This window comes from Nylanderia fulva, unplaced genomic scaffold (genome assembly GCF_048542155.1).
Source record: "Nylanderia fulva isolate GAGA-0341 unplaced genomic scaffold, ASM4854215v1 Scaffold119, whole genome shotgun sequence".
Lineage (NCBI taxonomy): Eukaryota > Metazoa > Arthropoda > Insecta > Hymenoptera > Formicidae > Nylanderia > Nylanderia fulva.
Genome location: NW_028189398.1, coordinates 283,146 through 311,079, shown reverse-complemented (window position 1 = coordinate 311,079; position 27,934 = coordinate 283,146). Strand labels below are relative to the sequence as shown.

General features: G+C 25.2%; 1 protein-coding gene across 1 annotated transcript; it reads left to right on the top strand.

The window, feature by feature from the left end:
• The first annotated feature begins 10,753 nt into the window (after positions 1–10,753).
• LOC114937547 (putative fatty acyl-CoA reductase CG5065) lies at positions 10,754–27,934 on the top strand. The gene is made up of 7 exons (XM_085490014.1): positions 10,754–10,805; positions 11,723–11,938; positions 17,841–18,080; positions 23,460–23,724; positions 24,516–24,818; positions 24,901–25,108; positions 25,888–27,934. Exons 2-7 carry the CDS (start codon positions 11,744–11,746, stop codon positions 26,186–26,188), a joined length of 1,512 nt encoding a protein of 503 aa, XP_085346140.1. The 5' UTR covers positions 10,754–10,805; positions 11,723–11,743; the 3' UTR covers positions 26,189–27,934.

Below are 27,934 nucleotides of genomic sequence, written 5' to 3'. Positions count from 1 at the left end.
AAAGACCACGAAAGACTGACTGATTCTCTGTACGTGTCATCATGATAAATACGATGTGTTAGGTCAACAAAATTTCTGAGGTCGTTATACATATGTAAATATATTTGTGTGTGTGTGTCGGCATTTATATGGAACAGTTATCTTAATTAAACAATTTGAAATTTCAGCTAATTAATCAAATAAATAGGCATTATTTACAAATTTGTATTACTTATTTCGAAAAAAATAAAATATATTATATTTTATTTCTTATTAAATATAATTAATAACAAATTTAATAATACGTGAAATGCCCTATATATATTGGGTCTGTGCATAAGTCCGTAGCGAAAATCGAATAAATTTCAAACGCAAAATTATCTTAAAAAGCGATCTTAATCAATTATATATGTCCCATTCTGTTCGATGACTTTCTGCCATCTATCCACAAGCTTCATTATCCCTCGTTTGTAGAAGTCTTGAGATTTTTCTGCAAAGAAGTCTTCCAATTGCGAACGACATCTCACGGAATTTCGCTACGAACTTATGCACAGACCCAATATATATATATATATATATATATATATATATATATATATATATGTTGTATATAGTCTAATTCCAGGTGGATATTTTCGCGATTTCATGTCATCATTCGTGTAAGAATAATAAGAAAAATTGTTATTTGCAAATGCATATTGTTTTTTTTTTTATATAATTATATTTTTCTTGCATCAATTAATTTATCTCATTACTTTATGCAGGAAATTATTAAGTAAAATTATTAAAAAATGAATATATATTTACGAGATATATCATATTTTTTTTAAAAAGAATATCAGGATAAAACATAATATATCTTATAAAGCATTCATTTTTCGACTATGCAACTCTAACAATTTTTAATATTAAATACGAGGATTCGATTGAAATTTTTATATAAAACATTTTTGATAAAAGCTATGACTTTTGAGAAATTTTAACCCGAAAGTTAAAATGGGACACTATGTTTTCTTTTTATATGTTGTTTGTTATAAAAGTTTATGATAATTTATAGATGTGTGTGTAATACAGATATTGATTATTGATTAAGACAAATATAACTTTTGTATTTAAATATTTAAATAAATTGTTTGCGTGTTAACATGTACGTTTGTGTTGACAAAAAATATTTACACTTAAGTTTTTTTATTAAAAAATTTTTTTTATTATATTATGCAATTGATCAGCCTAGACGATAAATTTTACGTTTTTAATTGATGATTAAAAAACAGTACATCATTCGATTAAACTGAAACAAGTTTGATGTTTGCATGTAAATTAAATTTTTTTCTATTTTCCTTGTAAACAAATAAATTTAATTGTAGAATATATTCATAGTAATAGCTTTCTGTTAATTACTGCTTGTTATTCATCATAAGTAGACTGCGAGATCAATAAATTATGTAAGGTTTTTTGATTTTATACGTATCAGAATATAAATTAATTTTTTCACGTATACTTTTAATTCTATATCACCATTCATTTTCAACGGTTTAGATTAATAAAATATATATCAAAAATATTTTTTTATTTATATAAATTAAAAAAATAATTTAAATCTTAATTGTTATATTAAAAAAAGAATTCATTTTTTGGAAATGTAGAATATTTAATTATTAAATTTTTTTATTAATTCAAAATAGCTATTTTATTCGAACAACAATCAAAACATGATGTTAGATTTTTTACTTATGGCTGCAATAGAGATTTTTAAATAAAAGAGCATATATTTGACATCAGAGTTTTATATAAATATTTCATTACTTTCAATAAAGAGTAGAATATTATAGAGTAAAATCACGCGTGTGTGTGTTTAGTAGAAAATTCGAGAAATCAGAACAAAACAAAGAGAAATATGCAAATATCATTTATAATTTAATTTTATAATAAAAACTTATAAAATGTGTTTTATGTGATTGTGAGCATTCATTATAAAACTTAATTAATAAATAAATGATATTTGTAGTTTTTTATTTTGTTTTAATTTTTCCAATAAGAAAGGTATGCAATTGTAAAATGCAAAATGTACATTGCAAAATGCAATTTTTTTTAATACACAGTTGAAAAATTTGTATTAAATTAACAAGTATTACATGTCCTAAACGGTCTACAGAAATTTTTGTGTTAATTTAACATATAATATTGATGTGTTAGATAGAGATGCTCTGTGTTTAATATTTTAACACAAAATAAATGCAAAACTTTAAATAATTTAAAATAAATTTTGTGTAAAATAATTAATAATATAGTTTCAATGTAAAAATTAACTAAAAATATGTTAATTTTAGATTATATATCATATTCCTACTTATATTATAAAATGAAAAATCAACACTTTTTTCTGTAAATTTTAATAAGTAAATTTTGTCATTAATAAAACAGAACATATTTATTGTGTAAAATTAAAACTAGATACACATTGTGTTATTTTTACATCTTTTTTTCAGTTATTTTAATTCAGTAATTTAACATTTAAGTTCAATTAACACAACAATATGTTAAATTAACGCATAAATGTGTATTAAATATTTTAATGGGGACTGTTTATAACAAAAAACATAATTTTTCCAACTATGTAAGAATAGATTTTTTTATTCTATCAAGAGACACGGTAGTGTCTCGCGACCAGTTAAGGGCGTAGCGGAGACACCGTGTATCTTAACGCGAGTCGGACATTTGAGTCTTTATAATATTTCGAATCCTCAATAATGGCTGAAGCAATCGAGTTTATACTAGACTTAATCGATAGATTGAGTTCGAATTATATAATAAAAGTGTCTTTATTTCTGCTCTACGTGATTTGTAAGCAGAGATATATAAATGCAAAGTCAAAATATGAAAAATTTCTATTAAGAAACGTCCCCGTCATCATTATCATCATTATCATCATTATCATCATCATTATCATCATCGACCACGCATACATAGTAGTATCGTGCTACACGTATTCACACGTATACAACACATGCGCACACATATATCACACGTACACAACACATGCAAGATGCATGTAGTGGTAATTTTGTCCATCTCGCACGTTTTACAACAGATGGCGATAGTGGCGCTCCGCCATATCGGCAGCGTGCGGGGTTATGTTGGCTAACTCTCTCTCTCTCTCTCTCTCTCTCTCTCTCTTTCTCACACACACACGCACACACACACACACACACTCTCTCATTCTCACTCACTCACTCACTGTTCGTCTTGTGTACTTATTTAGTACATTCATGATTAAACATCTATATGCATTAATGTGAAATTTACTTACAATTAGTTTACTGGAAATATTCAATCTCTAAAGTGTTTATCTTATAAGATAGACAAAAAAATCTGAGTAAATAATAAGAAAAAAAAACAAGGATTATTATTGTCATAATTTTTTATCAATTAAGTACTCTCAACTATCCAATAATTAAATAAATACGTACAAATGTGCGCGCGTGTACACACATACACATATTGATATTAAAGAGATTGAAGGAGAGGAAGGAGAAGATAAAAATTTAAATATTCACATATATTTTCAAATATTATATATGAATTTATAGTTTACATATCTAATTAATAATGAATTTCTAATTATATTAAACATATCAAAATAAAGACATACATGTATTTATCAAATGAATAAAATGAATATTGAATACAGACTTAAAAAATTTATTAAACATAGACTTAAAAAATTAATTAATTAAACATATTCCAAATTTAGAAAAAATAAACTTTATTTATATATGCAACAGCTTTTTAAACTAAATTTTTAAATTCTATTTTATATTAGACAATTATCTCAATCAACATCTACGTCCACATTAGCTGCACTGCAGACTACCTCTACAGCCACATTATCTGCTCCGCGGATATAGCGTTATGCCAATACGATACATTACATGTACTTACTTACTTGCCTTTACTGTACCAACTCTTGTTCTTTCCACGTAATCATGTTTTTACAGTTATCGTTTGCTGTATATCTTCCAGCAAACTTTATTTCGTGTGAAGTGTATTTAATTAATTAAATCTCTGCGAAAGATTGAGAAGATGAAGGGATAATTCAAACTATGAAGACATGGTTACATGGAAAAGACAAGAGTTGATACAATAATAAAGACATACATGTATTTGTATCCTGCTGGCATAAGGTTATAGAAGTTGATTGAGATTGAAAAATAATAATGAAAATAATAAAAAAAATAAAGACACATGTATTTGTATCGTGCTGGCATAAAGTTATAAAAGTTGATTGAGATTGAAAAATAATAATAAAAATAATTAAAAAAAGGAAATATTCAATCATCATTTAAAAGCATATTTGAAATCTGTAGAATAAACAGTTTTTGCAAAAAATGTGGAGCATTTGAGCTCTAGTAAGTCTAAAAATAAATGTAAACATCAATTAATAATAACTGATGTTATATATATATTATATATATAAACCAATTTGTTGCAATATTCACTATAAAAGGTTGTAAGGGTAAGATGGCTAAAAGTGAATAATTTAAAAGATAGTTAACATAATTTAACATAAACTGAAATATTTCATAAAATAAAATATTTGTAATATTTCGAAGTTTATGTAAGATTATGTAAAAATTATACCTTTATAACTTTTTATAGTAAATATTGCGAGTTAAATCGATTTATATGAGAAAAATTAAGGTAATTCTATTTTGAAAATATAAGTGACCTTTAAATAACCTTGAAAATCGCCGTTTAGGAAAAAGTCTGTGTCAACTTTTTCTTTTTCGAAATCCTGCAACTTTTATCTAAATTTAATAGAAAATGTATAAAAAATGCTCGACATTAGTACACACACACACACACACACACATACACACACACATACACACATATGGGTAAATTTATATAAATAGGGTACTTTAGGAGGAATGATCAGGATTCTAGAATATGATTGTACACATTATTTTAAGCAAAGAAGTTTAGATAAACATGTTTAATAATTGTTCTATTCCGGTCATAAAAATATACAAAAATGAATGATATAATCTCTAAAAACTCACCTTTAAAAAAAGGTAAAAAAAGGCGACCAGTTAAGGGCACGCCATTAACAAAAATTATCCATTGCAAACCCATGTAGAATCCTATCCTATTGCAAACCCATGTAGAATCCTATAATCTCTAAAAACTCACCTTTAAAAAAAGGTAAAAAAAGGCGACCAGTTAAGGGCACGCCATTAACAAAAATTATCCATTGCAAACCCATGTAGAATCCTATCCTATTGCAAACCCATGTAGAATCCTATGAAAAATTAATCATTGCAAACCCATGTAGAATCCTAGGCAAAATTAACCATTGCAAACCCATGTAGAATCGTACCCATTGCAAACCTATGTAGAATCCTATGAAAAATTAACCATTGCAAATTCATGTAGAATCCTATGAAAAATTAACCATTGCAAACCCATGTAGAATTGTATTAAAAATTATCCATTGCAAACTTATGTAGAATCCTACATTGCAAACCCATGTACAATAGAATTGTATGAAAAATTATCGATTATAAACCCATGTACAATCGTAACAAAAGTAATGAAATAAAAAAAAAATTGCGCCAAGTGAAAGTAGAAACTTGTACCAGTGGAAAATTAAAGTTGCAGACATATATAGAGTCGTATAATGAATCAGTAAAAATTTAAATTTGCAAATGTAGAATCGTACCATAAAAAAACTTATCTTTTAAAAAAAAAGATAAACAAGATGCCAAGTCCATGCGCCATGTGAAAAAGAAATAAAAAAATTTTAGTTAAAAAAACTGGGCGCGCTGCTAAGTTTCAAAATTACAATGCACCTTAAAGTAACATTAATTAATTTAAACACAAAACATATTTTAACTGTAATGAGTTTAAAAGTAACAATTTAATTTTAATATTGTTAGAATATTATTTAGCAGCGCTCCCAGTTTTTTTAACTAAAATTTTTTTATTTCTTTTTCACATGGCGCATGGACTTGGCATCTTGTTTATCTTTTTTTTTAAAAGATAAGTTTTTTTATGGTACGATTCTACATTTGCAAATTTAAATTTTTACTGATTCATTATACGACTCTATATATGTCTGCAACTTTAATTTTCCACTGGTACAAGTTTCTACTTTCACTTGGCGCAATTTTTTTTTTTATTTCATTACTTTTGTTACGATTGTACATGGGTTTATAATCGATAATTTTTCATACAATTCTATTGTACATGGGTTTGCAATGTAGGATTCTACATAAGTTTGCAATGGATAATTTTTAATACAATTCTACATGGGTTTGCAATGGTTAATTTTTCATAGGATTCTACATGAATTTGCAATGGTTAATTTTTCATAGGATTCTACATAGGTTTGCAATGGGTACGATTCTACATGAGTTTGCAATGGTTAATTTTGCCTAGGATTCTACATGGGTTTGCAATGATTAATTTTTCATAGGATTCTACATGGGTTTGCAATAGGATAGGATTCTACATGGGTTTGCAATGGATAATTTTTGTTAATGGCGTGCCCTTAACTGGTCGCCTTTTTTTACCTTTTTTTAAAGGTGAGTTTTTAGATTTTTCTAACATGACAGAATATTGTGATGTGTTTTTTCTAATATGATTTTTGTATTCAGCTATGCGTATTTTTAATAGTCTGCTTGTTTGTCCAACATTACATTGCACAACGGCTCATTGTCAGTTTGTTGAAGCATATATAATATATGACAATTTAGTCTGTAAATCACGAATAACAAGCTTAAATTGTTCTGATATTAACAATATACGTACAGAATGTTGAAATAAGATGTGTATATTATTTTTATATTTAGAGACTATTGCGTATTTGTTGTTCGCGTATAGAATCAATGTTTAAATTATTCTAACTTTTCAAAAAGACAGTCTTTTGTTAGTGAAAATATTCTTTAATTTTACAAGTAATATTAAAGAAAAAGAAAGAAAGAGAAAGCGAGAGAAATTGTGTGAGTAACGACGTAAAACTAGTTTTATATATCCAGGTAATACCCAGATAGCAAGCATGCGTCATTTCTTCACATCGCATAACGTCATCAGACATCCAAATGACGTTTAATGACGTCAATTTGCTACTTGGGGTTTTACAAGGTTGGTGAGTAATATCTAGTTAATTAGTTAAAAATTAAATTAAAAAGTTAATAACTTTAGTTATTTTTAATTTAAACTAGTTATTTTTAAACTTATTACCTTTTTCTAAGTTAAAAATTTCTGTTCATCTCTAATAAATGCCATTATTTTTTTATAAAATTTTAATTCAACAATTAAACTTTTAATAACAATTAAATTTTAATAAAAGCATTATTCTATAATGTATATCATTCTTACAAGAATTGTGAAGTAAATAAAGTGCTATTAGTTTCAATTTTTTCATAATTCTAATTACAAAGAAAAAATACATTTCTATATTAAAAAAGAATTTTTGCTATTTTCTTATTTATTTTACATAAATTTTAAAAATTCATAAATAAAATATTAAATTTATGAATTTTAAAGTTATGACATTTATTTAATGTAATATAAATAATATCTTTTTAAAAATTAACTTTTAATTTAACATAAGTTAATTTTACCTTAACTAAATTTCTAACGTAACTAAAATAATTTTATACACCATTATAACTTTAACTTAGTTTACAATAAGGAACGATTTCAATAACAAAACCATTTTTTATTGGTGCTAAAAAATTGAATTTAGAAATGCAACCAACTGCTAAAAAATCAGTTTTTATATTTCGAAGCGAATATCTTTGAAACGAATAGAAATATAAAAGATTTCAGTGATTAAACAAAAAGTTTTATGTCTTCAAATGTACTTTACAATGGCGTACTTGGATTTTTAAAAAATAATAAAATTTTTCAAAACATTCTCACTACTCAATTTTTTTTTATATTTAAAAAAAATGTAAATTATATATATTTTAAAGCTTATGTGTTACGTCAAATTCAATCATGTATAATAAAGTTATATTGCGGGAATTAGTTCTTGAGAAATAAAATAAAGACGCACGCTATCTATCTACGACACTTATTTGTTCGTTGTTTCATAACGACTTATTTTTTTTTCCTTTCCTTCATAAGTAGTTTTCCTTTCCTTCTTGCAATACATTTAATATAAATATAAATAATATTTCTAAATTACATACATATATACATACATTATATTATATCATAATAATATATATATATAGAATAAACATCTTGTAATATTGGAATAATATTATTAGAGAACTTATGAACAAAAAAGAAAAAAGGATAAGTCAATATGAGACAGGAAATAAATAGTAAACGTGCGTCTTTATTATAAAAATATTATGTAACTAGACTATAAATATTTTTAATATTTAACATATTTAATATGTATTGCGAGAAGAAAAGAAAAATTACTTATAAAGAAAAAGAAAAAAAACGATAAGTGTCATTATGAATCAGCGAACAATAAATAAATGTAGTGGGTACGTCTTTCTTTTATTTCTCAAGAATTAATTTCTGCAACATGACTTTATTATACATGATTGAATTTGGCGTAACACATAATAAACTTTAAAATATATATAATTTAAAAATTTTTCCAAAATATAAAAAATATTGAGTAATGAGGATACTTTGAAAAAATTTTATCATTTTTTAAAAATCCAAGTACGCCATTGTAAAGTACATTTGAAGCCGTAAAACTTTTGTTTAAACATTAAAATCTTTTATATTTCTATTTGTTTTGATGATATTTTCTTCGGAATGTAAAAACCGATTTTCTAACAATTAGTTGTATTCCGAAACTCGTTTTTAGCATCAACAAAAATGATTTTGTTATTAGAACCTATTACTTTAAAATTATGCCAAGTTTCAGATTTTTTTGAATTTTAAACTTGCCGAACGTTCCTTTTGTAAATTAAACATTTTTTTCGTCTCTAAATGCCATTATTTTTTTCTATAAAATCTTAATTCGGCAATTAAATGTTTAATAACAATTAAAAATACGAGCATTATTCTATTAGGTATGTCATTCTTACAAGAATTATGAAATAAATAAAGTACTATTAGTTTTAATTTTTTTCATAATTCTAATTACAAAGAAAAAAATACATTCCTATATAACAACATTTTTGTTATTTCCTTAGTTTTACAAATTAACAAATAAAATATTAAATTTATGAATTTTAAAGTAATGACATTTTAATTTAATATAAATATTTTTTACAGAATTAAATTTAACTTAAGTTAATTTAATTCTAACTTAACTTTGAACGTAACTAAAATAATTTTAATAACCCATTAACTTTAACTTTATTTAGTTTAAAAAAATAATTAACTTACCCAACCTTGGGTAAAGTAAATATTAAACATATTTTAAATTTGAATGAAACATATCATTTTAAACTTAAACATTAAATAATTATTGTTAATACATATATGTATAATACATATTGAAGAAATAATAATATTAAATTTTAATGGTTAATTTTTTTTTTTACTTTAATATTTTTTTATTCTATAGCCTCCTGTTTAAAAATAATTAGCCGTTTTATTATTGTTATCAGTGTTTGAAATATTTTTTTTTTAGTAACCACCTATCATGTCATCAAAGAGCTATCGCAATTTTTGCTAGTTGAATCATAAAATTTCTTCGAATCTTTTGTATCTAAATATTAATTATTTGTAATGTATACAAAAATTAGTTTAATATGCGACCTGCGGTTGTGTCTTAAGAAAATAAGTTTAATATATATGCAAAAGTGAAATCATAGGTATGTGAGAAAAATCTCTCATTGCAAAAATCTCAAAGAGCGGTTTTAAATAATCGACTGCCGTGTTTGTGTATCAAGTACTACCTTCCAGGGTCGCAGAATCAGAAGGCCCGAAGAGTAATTCATTGTCCTTTTTCCCGCCGCTAGCGAATAGCGATGTCATGAATATCAACTCGAATCCGAACTTCAACTTCTGCATGAATATTATATAAAAACGTGAATAAGCGTATCGCGAGCATCAGAGACTGGAACTTGAATATGAATAATTTCTCCCAAATGTTGATAAGGAATTTTTTTTCCAGAAAATAAATCATTTAAATATGTAAAAAAAAAAAAAAGAAAAATATCCCGATGTGACCAAATGGAAATTTACTTATCGTTAGTTCCATCGCTATATTTCTTTCGGAGAGGTAGGGATGATGAAGTAAGAGGGAATTTGCGAGACCCTGAAAAGTTGCTGCGTCCCTCGAACCTTCATCGCCCACTGGACGCTGCACTGGACGAAGGAAAAATCGCAAGAAAGTCTTGCAATATAAGAATGACCGTCAACTGTCAGCCATGCGACAGGGATAAAGCCATCGTCTTTGTGGTATCGGCACTCAGTCTCGCTCCTACAGTCCTCGCGATATGGAACAATAGAGGATTACTTGTCTTTGGTGCAAGTCGCGACTCCTCCTAGATAGTGTTCGCTCTTTCGGTGCTGCGATACTTAAGTTTAAAAAAATTGTTCGGATCGTTTACGTTTTTCTTGTTCAGTGAAAAAAATTTTTTCAAATTTTCTACGTCCGATTTAGTAAGTATGGATATTGCGAGATATATAAATAAAATGAACATTTTTTTAACAATTTAAATGGTATCGTTTGAGAACTATAAAAAAAATAAATGACGAAATTGATTTTTCTTTTTTCTTTTTATTATAGTGTTCGCTCTTTTGGTACTTCGATATTTAAAAAAAAATTGTTCGGATCGTTTACGTTTTTCTTGTTTAGTGAAAAAAATTTTTTCAAATTTTCTACGTCCGATTTAGTAAGTATGGATATTGCGAGACGTATAAATAAAATGAACATTTTTTTAACAATTTGAATGGTATCGTTTGAGAACTATAAAAAAAATAAATGGCAAAATTGATTTTTCTTTTTTCTTTTTATTATAGTGTTTGCTCTTTTGGTACTGCGATATTTAAAAAAAAATTGTTCGGATCGTTTACGTTTTCCTTATTTAGTGAAAAAAATTTTTTTTTCAAATTTTCTACGTCCAATTTAGTAAATATGCATATATATTGCGAAATAAATAAATAAAAAATAAACATTTTTTAAAATAATAATTTAAATGGTATCGTTCGAGAAAAAATAAAAGGCCAGATTGTTTTTCTTTATTATTTGATTGTGTCATACATAGTTGTTACTAATTTTGTTCTGTTTAGTTTTTTTTATTAATTTATATTCTACAACTGTGAATAATTCTAACATTTACGCTTGTCTATTACTTTTTGTAGTGTTAATTAAATATGTAATATGTAATATTGGTTATTATTTTTTATAATATTAATTAAATGTGTAATATGTAATATATTGGCTCTATTATTTTTTATAATATTAATTAAATATTGTAATTGACATATTGTAAAAGAAAAAAAAGATCATTGAATAGAATATTAATAAAATATAATTACAATAAAGTACAATAATTACAATGAAATATCCATTCTAGATGTTTGCCTACGTTAAAAACGTTTACCCCGAAAAGCTATATGAATTTTCTTCGATATAATTACAAAAAATAAAAAAACATTTTTATATATATAAAATAGAAAGTAAAGAATAAAAATTCTAAAACTAGACAAATAAGGAACATAAATCATAATTTTTTTTAATTTTATTCTATCATTCTATATTTCCAGTTATTTTTTTCTAACAAATATTCTGTTTATACATCTTTTTCAGCTCTTTCTCTCTCAAAAAAAAATGACCGCAAAATTTCCATCGATACCTGAGTGGTTTTTAAACAAAAGTGTCCTCATCACCGGAGGTACTGGATTCATGGGAAAGGTCCTAATCTCAAAACTCCTGCTGAGCTGTCCTGACATTGGCGATATTTTTTTATTAATCAGGAGAAAGAAAGGCGCTGATTCGCAAGCAAGATTGAACATCATATTGCAGGTATATCACAATTTTATTCAATTTTATTAGAGAGAGAAAATAAAATAATGAGTGGAAAATTTAAAGGAGAGGAAATTTTGAAGTAAAAAGAAAAATATATTGCATCCATATATCATTAATTATACAAAAACTAATATAATTTTATACAAAATTAATTAATTTGATATATTCCAATAAACTTATATATGTGTATACAACTTAATTACTTACATACTTTGACGTAATAAATTAACGTAGCAACAATCCCATTTTTTGCCGCTCACACATATATAATTAGCCATAATTATCAATATAGATCAATACAGGGAAGAAATGATGTAATGACAATATTATAGTAGTATTTTAAATGAAATTTTTATAGGAACAAAAATCCTCTTTCATAATAGCGATGATATCGATTCGAATAAATTTAATGGAAGATTTAAAAATAATTAATGTACAGAGATGTGTAAATTTTTAGTTATTTACGTAAATTATTTACATGTTATATAAATTATTCTTACTTTTAATATTCTAAAATTATTTTGAACATTCTATGTCACGTTCTTATCAATTTATAATATAATAGAAATTTTCCAACTTCATTTATCGTGAGCTCGTAAACAAAAATTTACTATAAGTAATTCGATTTTTCTCTTCACATATTACATAGTTTTCATAATGATTTTATAACAAGAATTCGCTAAAAGTGTTGAATGTTGCAACATTGAATGCGGCTGCATTCTATCTTTTCTAATTAGCAGAAGTTAATTGAGAAGATAATATCTCAAACAAATACTTAAATGAAAGAATTGTTATATTATATATATATATATATATATATATATATATATATATATATACATTCTGTTATCATTGTCTTTCGATATGTTAAACTTTTGATAAAAAATAAAAATAAAATTTAATATAATATTTAATTTATATATATAAGAAAATAAAAATAAAATAACATAACGATAAAAATAAAATAACATTTATATAATAAAATAAAATTATCTCAATTTTAATTACGCGATACACGAGCTTTATCATTATTATCTATTTATATTTTTAAAAGGAGGTCGCTTAATTCTCTAATCTAAAAATAGATAATTAGGTAGTAAATAAAATTGGATAATACCGTAACTAATGTGAGACAAAGAAATTAACTCTTAAAATATAGAACCTGGGAGAGAGAACCTGAGAATAGACACGATACATATCTTACATTAAGAAACGTGATGTAAATGTAAAGTTTCTTCATTTGATGTCGGATAACATTCGGTTATGTTATATTCATTGTTTGCTGTTAAATAAATAAAATTATATAGATGAAATTTTGGCGTCATCTTATCTTCATATAGATAATTCAAAAAATGTATTATTTATATCTTACATTTAAATGAAAAAAATGTTATATTTACTAAATTATCTAGAATAATGTTTAAATAAATTGATTTAGAGTCATGGCACATAAAAATAAAGTAAGCGATACAAATTTATAACTTATTTCAAATACGAATATATTTTTATATCCCTTTTCTAATTTACATTTTTTTATGACTGTGTTTATACGGCCTTAAAAATAATATTATCTGAAAATTATCTAGATGAATCACCATATAATTTTATCTAGATTATCTATATTAAAAAAAATCATATTTATTTTATCTAAGATAAATATAGATATTTTTATCTCATCTTTATCTAGTTAATTTTAAATATAAGTTAATAGTAGTTAATAATAGTTAATAATAGTTAATTTTAAATATAATAATAAATATAACTATAATAATAAATATATATATATATATATATATAATAAATATGTAAATATATAAATAAAATAAAAAATATAATTTTGAATGTATAATAATAAATATAAAATCATGTAAACACAACGCTGATTACATCAGAGTAAATAAAAAAAATATCGAAATATTGTAAGAAACAACACCTCAGCGCAAATACATCGTTATACATATATATGTGCAAACACATGTATAAACTTACATACAATATGCGTCAAGGTGGCTAATAGAACGAGCCGCATTACGATCTCTGGCGAATGCGCTGTCGTTAAAATAACTTCGATCAACGATGAAGCAACATGCGACACGCAATAGACCTTTCCTGGCATTATTGTGGTGATTATTCCCTCGAAAGCGGAGATTTATTATAATTTTTCTCTTCACACATTATATTCCGTAGCTTTCATAACAACTTCATATAATGACGATCCGCTAAAGGTGTCGAGTATTGCAAAACCAAGCGCGACTATTCACACGCGCGATTGCACTTTTCTAAATTTTAAATAAACTCACACGCGCTCTTTACGAAGAATAACAACAGGCATTAATTATCGCCAGGCATTAATATTAATACGACAATCAAAGAATGCGCAGCAATGCGGACAAAAACAAAAGTGAAGATGAAAAGAATGAAGGTAATGAAGTAATGAAAATAAAAAATAAAACCGATAATTAAAAAATTAATAAATAATAAATAACAAAATCAAGATAAGTAAAAAAGTTGAGAATCTTTGAATTTTAACTAAGGTCATTTTTCAAGGTTATTTGAAGATTAATCAAGTTTTTTATGAAACTACCCTAATTTTTTTTAATAAATCGATAACAAAAAATTAACTTATTTAGATATTTTGTACTTCAATGACATAATTTTATATAAATTATAAAATATTTATTTCTTAATTGATCTTACATACATTTATGCACAACATAATGAAAGGAATCAAATGATTTGCAAAGAAAACACATGGTTGTTTTAATTCATATATCAATTTTTTACTCATCATTTATTAATTATTTTAATAAAAGTAAAATTAATAAATAATAAATCATAAAATCGAGATGTACATGCACATACATATATATTGATTTCTTATACATTATTTATTATTAAATAATTTTTAAATTCTTTATACATGCATTTTTGTCGTGCATCCAGCCGGTTTACAATTGCATATAGTTGGTCTATAATTTATTCCAGTAACACGTAATGATTGCAAGCAATCGTTTACGGAAAAATACACACATGTATATTCTTAGATTTTGATCGAATAAAATGATCAATTAAAATGTACGCGGAAATTGATGAAAGATGATAATCGACTGCTTAATTATAAATTTATAGTATCTATTATACCCGGTAAACGAATTAAACCGTCGCGAATTGCCTTGACATCAATCATGCGAATCATCAGAAATTTTCGAATTACTTCATCAGTCTTTCGAGAAACTTTCAAAACTTTCGTTGTGCCAAGACGTTTGCTAATTATTAATTCTTATATCCTTGAATCAAGCAATCGTGCATACAAAATCGAGAAATGCTTCGGAAACATTACATTGCAATTCATCTTTTCAAGAATTTGAATTAGAAAGTTACCGATTCGATATGTTTCCAATGCGTTATCATGACTATATTTTTCCATTGTGGATTTTCCAATTGAATTATTATAATCGATGAATAAAAAAAGTTACGTTAAACGATTATTATTGTCATTATTCTCTGGAAAAAGAACACGTACAATGTTTACTGCAAATTGTTTATATATAAGCACAAGAAAAAATCACAAAAATAGTTTATTGCACTTGTAAACCTGTTTGTATAACTCATGATCAAGCGACGATTTAATTACAACCTGAGACAATCAACTTCACATTATACAATGTATACACTACATATATATGTTTATGTATTTACACACTTTTCTAGCTTGAAATTAATAATTTTCAAGATACTATTTTTGGCAATTTTGGATATTAAAAATTACAAATTTAAAAAAGAACATTATATTTTATTAAATATATTTTATTAAATATATTTTATTAAATATATTATTAAATATATATTTTAGAAAAAAATTTTCATTAAATATTTAAAATAAAACTTTCATAAAATTGTATACAGTAATAAAATACCTTTGTTCTCAAAGTTGTTTCAAATATATTTATAATATTATCATTGTATTAAAAAATATTGCAAACATTTTATCTGGTGTTGTGGCAGAAATTTTATTTTTTAAATATTTACTTAATTTAATTCCAAAGAAAACTTTTCAATTTCAATTGATCAGGAAATTACTAGTTCAAATATTGCCTAATCGACACGTGCATAATATGGAGGAAATCCCTTCTTGTTGGGAAAACACAAGATAATTTCTTTCGTGTAGCAAGACATAACATAATTAAGTGAAAAAGTGATGTGATTTTTATAATTTTCAATTATTTCCGTAATCATTGTATCGACATCATTTTCTAGCAGTTATAAAGTATAATTCCCTATTAAAATTACATTTGACGGATTAAGCGCTTAATGTCGACCTTACTGCGACCTTTAATGATTTAATGACAGAATAACAGTTCTCGCAGATTGCAAAGTCCTTGCGAGATGTGCACCTTGTTTTTATTAAATCTCGATTTTTTACAAAAAACTTACATAACACGTTTCCTTCTCTGTTTCCTTGCCTCTATTAAGATCTACATCTTACGCTATATCGCCTCCATATTGGTTGCTGAATTGCTTGAAATATTTCAAAAATAAAAATTTTTGTATACATTTTTACGTTACTAATATTTTAGAAAATATTAATAAATTTAATAAATTTTAACAAATATGAAATTTAGAAAAGTTTGATTTTCATTAAATTTTAACCTACTTATTTAATTCGTTAGAGAAATATTTCTTAACATAATATTTTGTATTGTTTTTTATTTTGATATCTATCTTTAATATATTTCTACAACTATAATTTATAAAATTTTAGTCAAAAGTAAAGTTTATTAACATTTTATATAAAAATTGTAAACAAAGTCATAAATCATTAAACATTTAAAACTCTAATTTCATGAAAAAAGTTAAAAATGCTTATTTTTTAAAATAAAGTAATCCATCTATTATCACAATTTATTTATTATTATTTTATATTATTATAAATTAATTAAAATAAATTTCTAAATTAATGTACAATTGCAATTACTGTTCTTTGTAATCTATTACATAAAAAAAAGTCACGTTCCCTAAGAGATCTGACCAAAACTTTCAAAAAAAATTTCAAAAAATATAGAATACCTTCTAGATAGCAAGTGTACATCATTTTGATGTCATTAGACGTTAAATAGACGTCATTTTGATAAGGTTGAGTAAATTAATGATTTTTTTTAATTAAGTTAAGTTAAAGCTAGTTGCTTATAAAATTAATTTAGCTAAGTTAAAAGTTGCACGAATAAAAAATTAACTCAGTTAAAGTTAAGTTACGATTAAATTAACTGAAGTTTAATAAAAAAATTAATTTTTAAAAATTATTTATATTAAATTAGATTTATTTTTATCATTATTTATATTAAATTAGAATTTTATTTTTTAATTCTTTCAAAATAGTATAATAACAAATAACAAAGAAATTTTGATTTTTATATAGAAATATATTTTTGGTAATTACGATTAATAACAATTAAACATAAAAATTAATAATAGTTTAATTTAAAAATAATCCCAAGTAGAACAGAAAAGTCAAAATAATGTCAATTTGACGTCATATTGACCAAATTTGAACTCCAAATTTGATAAGTATGACGTCAAAATGATATTATTTTGATCTTCTGTTCTACTTGGGATACGTTTATAAAAAAACAATAATGGTATTCAGAGATTTAAAAAAAAAATAACTTAGGAAAAAAGTTAATAACTTCAAGGTCAAAAATAACTAATTTGAAGTTAAAAATTAATACATTTAAAATTAACTAATCTAAGTTAAAAGTTATTAACTTTTTAATTATATAACTATCCCTGCATTTTGACGTCTAATGACGTCACTTGAGATATTTTGCAAAATTATAAAACTGTCTTGAAAAGAGGCGAGAAAAGGCTTTCGAGGGATTCATGGAATTTATTAAATTTGCAGCAAGAGCCATTTAAGATCCTCAGAGAACAATTCCCAGAACGGCTGAAGAAATTGATAGTGATAGTCGGCGATACGACCGTGGAAGGACTCTCTTTATCCGACACGGACAAGGAACGTCTTACGAGTCGAGTCGCCGTTGTCTTCCACATGGCCGCTAATGTCAGGTTCGACCTATCATTGAAAATGGCCGTCAAGATGAACACTTTGAGCACTGTAAACATCGTGGCGCTAGCGAAACAGGTAAATGCTCTTGCTATAAATTTATAGAGATTATTTGAAATATAGATGCATTTTAAATGGAAATATAAAGTGTAAAATGTCTATCTTCGCATTTTTTTCAAAAAATATATTTTATATTTCCATTTACAGCTTTCAGTAGTCATTTTCTCTTTCTAATACATTTTGCTTGCACTAAAAATTAATCGAGATATTAATTAATATGCGATGATGTCACTGATGTCGCGTCCTCATTTTGACATCACTGGTTCTAATTATGAAACCTTGTAGAAGGATCATGTGTAAAATGTTTTCCTTTTTTGAAAAATTATTTTCAATCATTTTAAAAGAATAATTGAATATTTGTAATATAATCAAATATTTTTTATAATTATATATATAAATGTTTTCCGTATAAAATTCAATTTAAGTTTATATTAAAAGAAATATATAAGAATAAATGTGTAAAAAAAACGTAAAAAATATAAATTAAAGAAATAAATATCAATATACATATAAAAATATTAAAAATATTAAAGATTAAAAAGATTATTTTTATTTTTAAAAAAACATTTTAAAAATGCATTTTCTATTCCAAATAGATTTGAACATCCGTTTTGCATATCTATGTGACATTGATAATTGCAAATCTATATTTTCCTTTTAATAAGAATTTGAATAGAAATAAATATATATAAAAATATTTAAAAAATTATTTTCATTAAAAAAAAACATTAAAAAATGCACACTTGCCATTTTTTATTTTAAACGAGTTTAAAAAGCATTTTTTTATTTCAAGTGGATTTCAACAACTTTTTTGCATATCTCTGATCATGGATAATTGCAAGTCTATATTTTTCTTTTAACTGACAGAGTACGATGATCAATCTGACGTTATAATATCAGAATAAACGTATATGATTTTTCAATATTGCCAACTCTTTATTTACTTTAGAATCTTATTAAAGCATACATTGCGCGTTCTAATCAAGAGGCGATCAAGAGAAAAGAAGTTTTGACAGGTGTAGCCTTTTCTATCTATATTCCCACTTGTATTCGATTAAAAAGAGAGAGACAGTAGATCGCACATCCTTGAAAAGATTGCACTCCCTTTCTAAGGTTAACACAGGGTACGCAATTTGTACTAGTAGATAATTATGTGTAAGTTTAAACCGGTATAATTACATTACATTGAATTTTCCTCATCATTTATTATGATAAAATTGTGTCCGTAATATCGATTAAGCGAGTTAAAGTTTTATTCGATGATTAAGTAGGAGATTTCATTCAAGAGCGCATGCACTAAAGTGCAAATTATATAGGACTCTAATATACAGTAGTTAATTCTATATCTTGAAATCTGTCTCTTTTAGCATGGAAAATTCATAATATTTGAATTAAGAAAAATTTTTTTTTATTTTTTGTATGTATATATTTAAAAAGAATTTAAAAAAATTTTTTTTTTTAAACATTTTTCAACAATTATAAAGCAAAGATTTTTTTAAATATTGATTTATCCGTAAAGATATCGTTCAGATGACAAAAATATGTATTATATATGTTTATGTTTTCGATCTGACTTATTTATTTTAAAAAAATTAATAAAAATGTATTTACTTCTTTTTTTAATATAATTCCGAGAAACACATTTAAAAGTTTCACAATTTATGATTACATTAAATAGGTAGAAAGAGAATGAATACTTTCGACACTTGCTATTAATTTTTATCTTATACCTACAAAGAATATTTTTCTTTACGTCAAAAATTTTTGTACAATAGCTTGACAAACTACCTACCTTCATGTTCTTTTTTCTCAACACTAAAATACATGTATAAAAAAATCAGAATAATTTTTAAAATTTTCTTTCTTATACTTGAGATTCTATTTTATTAAAATCAATTTTTTGATGATTTTAAATATTCATTTAACTTTCGATAAAATAAATTTTTTAAACGACTAAAAATTTAAATTTAAATATATTCTTCCTTTCTAAATAAAGTAAAAAAAGAATATAATTTGGACTCTATAAATTTGTCATCATAAAAGTTTTCTCTCTTGATTTTTAAGAGAATTTGTCGATCTTGTTCTCAATTTTTTCGGCATTAAAATTCTATCTGTCTCTTTTGCAAAGAGCACAAGAGCATACTAATCGCTTCTTTACTATTCAAAAATATTCAGATAATAATGCACGGACATATATATGTATATATGTAAGTACTTACAAAGATTAATGTTAAGCTATACAATTCTTTGAAAAACATAAGTACCTAGAATGTGACGTGGATATTTAATTTACTTGACATGATATTGCGACTTATTATTATTTAATTTTATTTTTATTTTTATTTTTATTTATTTAATTATCATAACGATTACTGCGCACTGAAGAAGACCAAGTACAGGTCGAAACGTTTGTCAAATGGTTTTTTCAAATTAAAAAATTTTTTTCCAAGAATTAATAAAAATTTTTTTGCTCGTTACACATGGCCTAATATTATTTAATAATTTATTATTGTGATGTGGATATGTTTATTAGTAGTATATGTTCATTTCTGTCTGCGCCTATTTTTACAAAGTATTATAATTTTATAAATATCTTTCGAAAGTTGTTTATTAAAATTATATATGTTAAAAATATATTTTTATAAAATTTTAAACTTTATGCTAATACAATTTTTTAAAATTATTTTTTTATGGAAAAAGCCTCCTTAAATAATTTTATAAAATGATTTAAAAAAATCTCATCAACATAAAATCAATATATTACTTAATTTTTTTTGTATTTATAGTTTTGTATGAAAGTATTAAGTAATTCTAGAAAATTATAGTACTTATAGATATATATTACTTAATTTTTTTTGTATTTTTAGTTTTGTATGAAAGTATTAAGTAATTCTAGGAAATTATAGTACTTATAGATATTTATGAACGATCAGGTTATATTTTTAAAGAGTCAAATTATTTTATATATACTATTGTTTCAAGCAAACATTTTCTTGTAACGCAGGCAAAAATTGACATTTAAAGAATTAATATCCAAAATCATCATGCTCATTGAAAAATACAGAAAGTATAAAAAAATTATAAAATATTGCGATAAATTATTAATACATACAAATTTATCGTGTTTGTATAATAAAATTACACCTTATTGTTTTTATTTATTATTTATAGATAAAATAAAATTTTAAGGAAAAACATTTTTGTATCTATTAAAATTGAATATTTTATTAATACAAAATATTTTTATGCAAGCTGCATCTCCAAAAAGCAAATACATACTAATAAAGCATATAAGTATATAAAATAATATTTATTTATATTCCTTACTATTGATACTTCAAAATCAACATACACACACACAGAAATTAAAATAATATTTATAATTTTTTTAATTATGAAATTCACTAAGAAAAGTTGTAAAAAAATAAAGATATATTTTTTAAAGAAATTTTAAGCCATTATGTCGATTTTGGTTTCCTTCTAGAATTAAAAATAACTTTATTCGGTATTAGAAAATACAGGATATCCCGTAATAAATTGCTGAAACTAATCAGCTGTCATTTTTTAATGCATGCACTTATTGAGAAAACAAAAATTGTGTTAGAAAGAGGAAAGGCAGGTTTTAATGGACTAGACAACACAAGCGCGCGCTTCTTCGATATCGTTTCTGTTGTTTATTTGACAATTGTCAAATTGTTAATCTTGCAATAATAGTTGCTTGATGTTATGACTATAATTTTAATTCGCCAAATTTCTATTATATACACTTTTAATTCCCGAATTTCTATTATGTATATAATTTTAATTTATTGAATTTCTATTATGTATATATAATTTTAATTTGCCGAATTTTTATTGTATCGTTTGAGAACTATTTTGTATATATATGTATTTCTTTATATATTTTTCTTATTTTGTTTGGTTTAATCGAATATAATTACGTGCGCGAAGCGAGGTTATATTATTCTTTGATAATAAAACCTTAAAAATTGCAACGCATGTATAAAATTATAATTTAATGCATGCGATGCATGCGCAAAAATTATTGCAATCAAAATGTATAAAAAATATATTAATTTAATTATGTAACGCATAAAAATTCAATATTTAAATCTTTAACAGAAAATACGAACAAATGCGGGCTATTACGAGCGCGGAGTGCGGAACCGATGGTCACATGACCAGTGGTCACATGATCCGCGAAGCGCGGGTCCGCTGGTCACGTGATCTCGACTTTACGCTCGCGATACCTCGCACGAGAATCAGTTTCGCGCGAACCGCGCAGCGTGACGGATATATGGAGTATGGAGTTTCGCACGAATCTAATAAAAACGTAAAAAAATTATAAATATTATTTTGATAATCTCTGTTTGTGTGTATGTTGATTTAGAAGTATCAATGTAAGGAATATAAATAAATATTATTTTATATACGTACATGCTTTATTAGTATGTAATTGCTTTTTGAAGATGCAGCTTGCATAAAAATATTTTGTATTAATAAACATATTTGATCATACAAAATTTTTGTAAAAAATTTTATTTTTTCGTTCATATTTTCAATTAAAGATTTAAATATTAAATTTTTATGCGTTGCATAATTAATATATTTTTTATGTATTTATTGCAATAATAATTTTTGCATGCATGCGTCGCAATTTTTAAGATTTTATTATCAAAGAATAATATAACTTCGCTTTGCGTGCGTAATTATATTCGGTTATAAAAGAAATGATATATGTATATATAACATATAGTACATAAATTTAGTATTTACAAACAGATTTGTTAATATAGTAGGAAGTTACAAGTAAAAGTAATTGTGTCGACTTATAAATCAAACTCAGTTTTGGTATCAAGTTTACTTATGATAGTTAATTACTGTTAGTATACAGTAAACTGATAGTAGAATACTAATTTTGAGAAATACAATTCAATAATTTTCATTAAAAAATAATGCAGATATAATTATTGATGCTACAGTGTATATTGTATTAAAAATTTATATTTTAATTTTATATTCTATTATATATTTTATATTTTAATTTTAATTTTTGAATATCTATTACGTACATAATTTTAATTTGGCAAATTTTAATTATGTATATAATTTTTATTTCTGAATTTTTGTAATGTAGCTGCTATTAAATCTGGTACTGTTGAAAATATGTATCATTAGTTTATGTGATTTTCTGTGATTATTAGCACTTTTTTCAATAAAATATAAACTGGTATACAAACATTTTATTTATCCATTAAAAACTGCAGACTTTCCTCTTTCCAAAACAATTTTTGTTTTCTCAATAACTGCATGCATTAAAAAATGACATCTGATTCGTTTCAGCAATTTCCTATGGAACACCCTATACTACAAAATAAAATATTATATATGTTTCAGATGTCCGTACTCGAATCGTTTATTCACATTTCGACATCTTTTTGTCAATGCGGCGAGTCGATATTGGAAGAACGTGCTTATCAAACTAATGTCTCAGCGGAAGGTATTATTCACATAATTAATACGATGTCAAATGAAATGATAGAGACAATGAAACCACAACTATTGGGTGATCAACCTAACACGTATGCCTACAGTAAGGCACTCAGTGAAGATTACGTGTCAAGATGTGGACTACCCGCAGGAGTTATACGCCCGTCGATAGGTAAGGAATTTTTCCTAAACACATATTTTCGATTTTAGTATTTATTACGTGGCATATAATTATAAAATATAAATAGAATTTTTTATGCATGATTTGATTTTTAAGCAAATCAATTTTTTAAAAAAGTTATAAAATTATTATTAAAAGTGAATGATGATTTTTTTATTTATATTTTGATTGGCTGCAGATTGATCAATCCTTTTCCACAATTAAAGTATTAATATTTACAAACCGCGTTAGCTTATAATTTCAGGTAATAAACAATCCATATAACCAATAAATAGATTTATAGTCGAATCTAATCTCAATTTTTGATCAATAATACGAAACTACAGCCTCTTAAAATAAAATAATTATTTTTTTAACAAATTATTATTATTGGATAGTTAAAAAAAAATTAAATAACTTTTTATAGTGAATATTGCGACAAATCGATTTATATAAAAAGTTGAAATAGTTCTATTAAAAAAACAAATGACATTGAAACTTGCTCTTTAAGTAAGTCAGTAGCGCTTCTTTCCCCCTTGAAATCCTATAACTTCTATTAAATCTTTTTTTGTATTTTGCTTAATTTCAGAGCTATTTTTGCCTAGGAAAATTAAAATAAAACACTTTGTATGTATAAAAATAACTGGAAAAAATATTTTTATTTAAAAAGAAACCATTTTTAGAAATGCCTATTTTTCATTTTCTATTTGAATGCATTTTGCAATTTCAAATTATTCCAAATGGGGGTTTGGACCTATTTTGCATATCTCTGCCAAAAACTAATGTTGACACTTGTATTTCAGTGGTAGCGTCTTGGAAGGAACCGGTACCTGGTTGGGTGGACAACATGAACGGCCCGACCGGATTAATGATCGGGGCTGGCAAAGGAGTCATCCGATCCATGCTCTGCAACGCAAATTACTTTACTGATATAGTGCCTTGCGATATGGCGGTAAACGCGACGATTGCTCTGGCTTGGCAGGTCGGATCGGAAAAGCCTGCCGAGCCGATATTTTTAAATGCGACGCAGAATCAGGAAAATCCAATATCTTGGGGCGAAGCACTGGAAACGGGGAAAAAACATGTGCTCACGAACCCGTTCTCGCGTAAGTATCACCAACTGGCAAAACAACTTGTAAGCTAAATAAACATATGTAATATAAACATAACACGTTACGTTTCATTCAGAACCGCTTTGGTATCCCGGTGGAAGAATAACAACCTCCAAGATTCTACACTGGTTTGCCATCCTGTTGCTGCATACTATACCCGCGTATCTAATAGACGCTTTACTCATCGTTACCGGGAATAAACCTTTTATGATACGAGTACAAAATAGAGTGAACGTCGGATTAGAATTGCTTCAGTATTATACCATGAAGCAATGGATCTTTCGGTAAGGAGAGCTCTCACTATTTATTCAAATTATAAAGCCGTCTTATTTTACCGACAAATAATCATTTTGTGCACATTTTTCTTTTTACTGATTGAATAGAATAATAAATGCTTTTCCACGATTAAAATACATATAGAAATGAAACGGGGACCTATCAATTTTATGTTAAAAATCAAAAAAATTTATTTTTAAACGGACAGCTTTAGAATCTTGCGGAGATCCTAAATGTCATCCTATTTTATCGATAAAACATAATTTTTAAGCACCTTTTTCTCTTTTCTTTTTATTGATTGAATAGAATAATAAATGCTTTTCCACAATTAAAGTACATATAAAAATAAAGCACAAATTTACCGATTGTATGTGCTAAGAAAAAAAATTTAATTTGTTAATTTAAAAACATTTTTTTGTTTTTAATATAAAATCGATAGGTTCGCGCTTTGTTTCTATATGCATTTTAATCGTGAAAAAGCATTTATTATTCTATTCAATCAATAAAAAGAAATGAAAGCACAAAAATGATGTTTTATCAATGAAATAATTTTTGCGCACCCTTTTCTTTTTATTGATTGAATGGAATAATAAATGCTCTTCCACGATTAAAGTATACATAGAAACAAAGCGGGGATCTACCGATTTTGTTAAAAAGTTTTTTTAATTAAAAAATTAAAACTTTTTTTGTTCTATCGATAAAACAGGACGACGTTTAGGATTATCTTAAAAGATTCGAGTAAAAGGATAAAAATTAATTTTTTTATTCCGCATGAATTTAATTGCAGGAACGACAATTTGCGTAATTTGGAGCATCGATTGTGTCCCGCGGACAGAGAAACGTTTTTCATGGATACAAAGATTATCCCTTGGAGCGAATATTTATTGGTATATATCTTAGGTACAAGGCAGTATTGTTTAAAGGACGATCCTTCGACACTGCCACGTGCAAGACAGATTTTTATGTATCTATTTATCGCCGATTGTTTGCTCAAAATAGTGTTCGGGGCTTTCCTTGTTTGGATGGTATATACCTGGATGATTTGCACTAAGCCTATTATAGCAACGCTAGTCGAAACGACTGACTGAATATATAAAATATGAAACTTGCTTAATTAAGTATAACTATGTGTGTGTTAAGTATTATAACAATTATACATATTTATACAGGATATATCCCATTTTAAGATAATCGAATTATAATTTATATAATATAATATTAATATTATAATATTGTTGAAACTGTAACTATTAATTTTTTAATGCCAAAAATATTGCGACAAATCGATTTATATAAAAAAAGCTTGATTAAAAAAATTAAGTTGACCTTCAATCTTAATTAAAACACAAGAATATCAACTTTCTTCTCTTTTAACTTTTTTTATATGAAATATTTTCTCGTTATGCAGCGACAGATTCAGCAATATTCGACATCATTAATTAAAATGGGATATCCTGTATATGAAAATTAGAAGATAATAAACAATAGTAGAGATTTCTAAAGTAAAAAAATTTTGCAAAAAAAAATTTTATTAAATTAAATTAATTCTGATTTTTTTCAATTGATATTACAATCGTGAATAACTTTGCATTATTTGTATGTATCTCGGAAACGAATACCCATATGTATACAAATTATTTATCTTATTTTAGGCCTTGTATACTTCTGTTAAAAGTTGTAATATGATTTTGTATATGTACATATTTATTACTACCTCATCTTGTTTCAGGATGTATTTATCTAGAATTGAAACTATAATTGTAATGTAGTTGTACAGAAAAAGATCAATTTTTGGATTTTTTAATTTGCCGAACTTGACAAAAACTGTTACGTTTTATTTTTAATTTATTTTTTACTTATTTTTTATTTTTCTCGACCTTACTTTTTACTCTTAATCATAATTTGGCTACAGAAATTACTTTCGAAGTTAGCTTTCTTCCTGCATAACTATGTACAATTGATCTTATCTTGCGTTGATATGTATTACGTAAATATAAGAGATAATGCCATTATTATACTACTTTAACTAATTTAACTATTTTAGCTAATTTATTAACGAAAAACGTGCCAATATTTGGAAATTTTTTAATATTTTTTATGCATTATTACATAAGAGTATAATAACGCTATAATAATTAAAAAGACGCTTTAATATTTTATTCAATTTGCTTTTCCTTAGATTCACAGTTCAATGCAAATTGAAACATGTCAAAATAAATAAATAATAAAATTGATAACACATATTATAGACGACATTAAAATCTAACAATTTTCCCTTTCGATTCGCTTCCAAATAAAAGCGCAATATAGACTTTCGAATCTTGGGAAAAGTAGGTGTACGTTTTTTAATTAATAATTATTATTTTAAAATTACTTGATCATAAGGCTGCGCACGTACGGTTTGATGAAGAAAGACCTTTAATTTATCGCGTATTTAAGCAATATCTAAATAATTCGATATTTGCATGTTTCATTGCACCTTGCTCCATTGCGATCTAAGTATTGTTTAAAATGTAGGTCTGATTAATTGATATGCATGCGTTTTTTTTTTGTTTGTATGCAGGTTGACCTAAGATTAATCAAAACGGTCAACAGGAAAGGAAGACTTAACGAGTCATGGAGTTAATATTATATTTGTACAAGAGAGACTATACTTTCTCTAAATTAAAACGCAATTAAAATAGAAAAAATACGAAAGTATTTCGCCATTTTTTCAAATAGCATTTTTAATTATTATTTCGACATAAAATATGAATTTCTTCAACTTACTATACGTATTTTATATACATATGTATATGCTTTAACTATCCAATAAATAATTTTTGTACCAGATA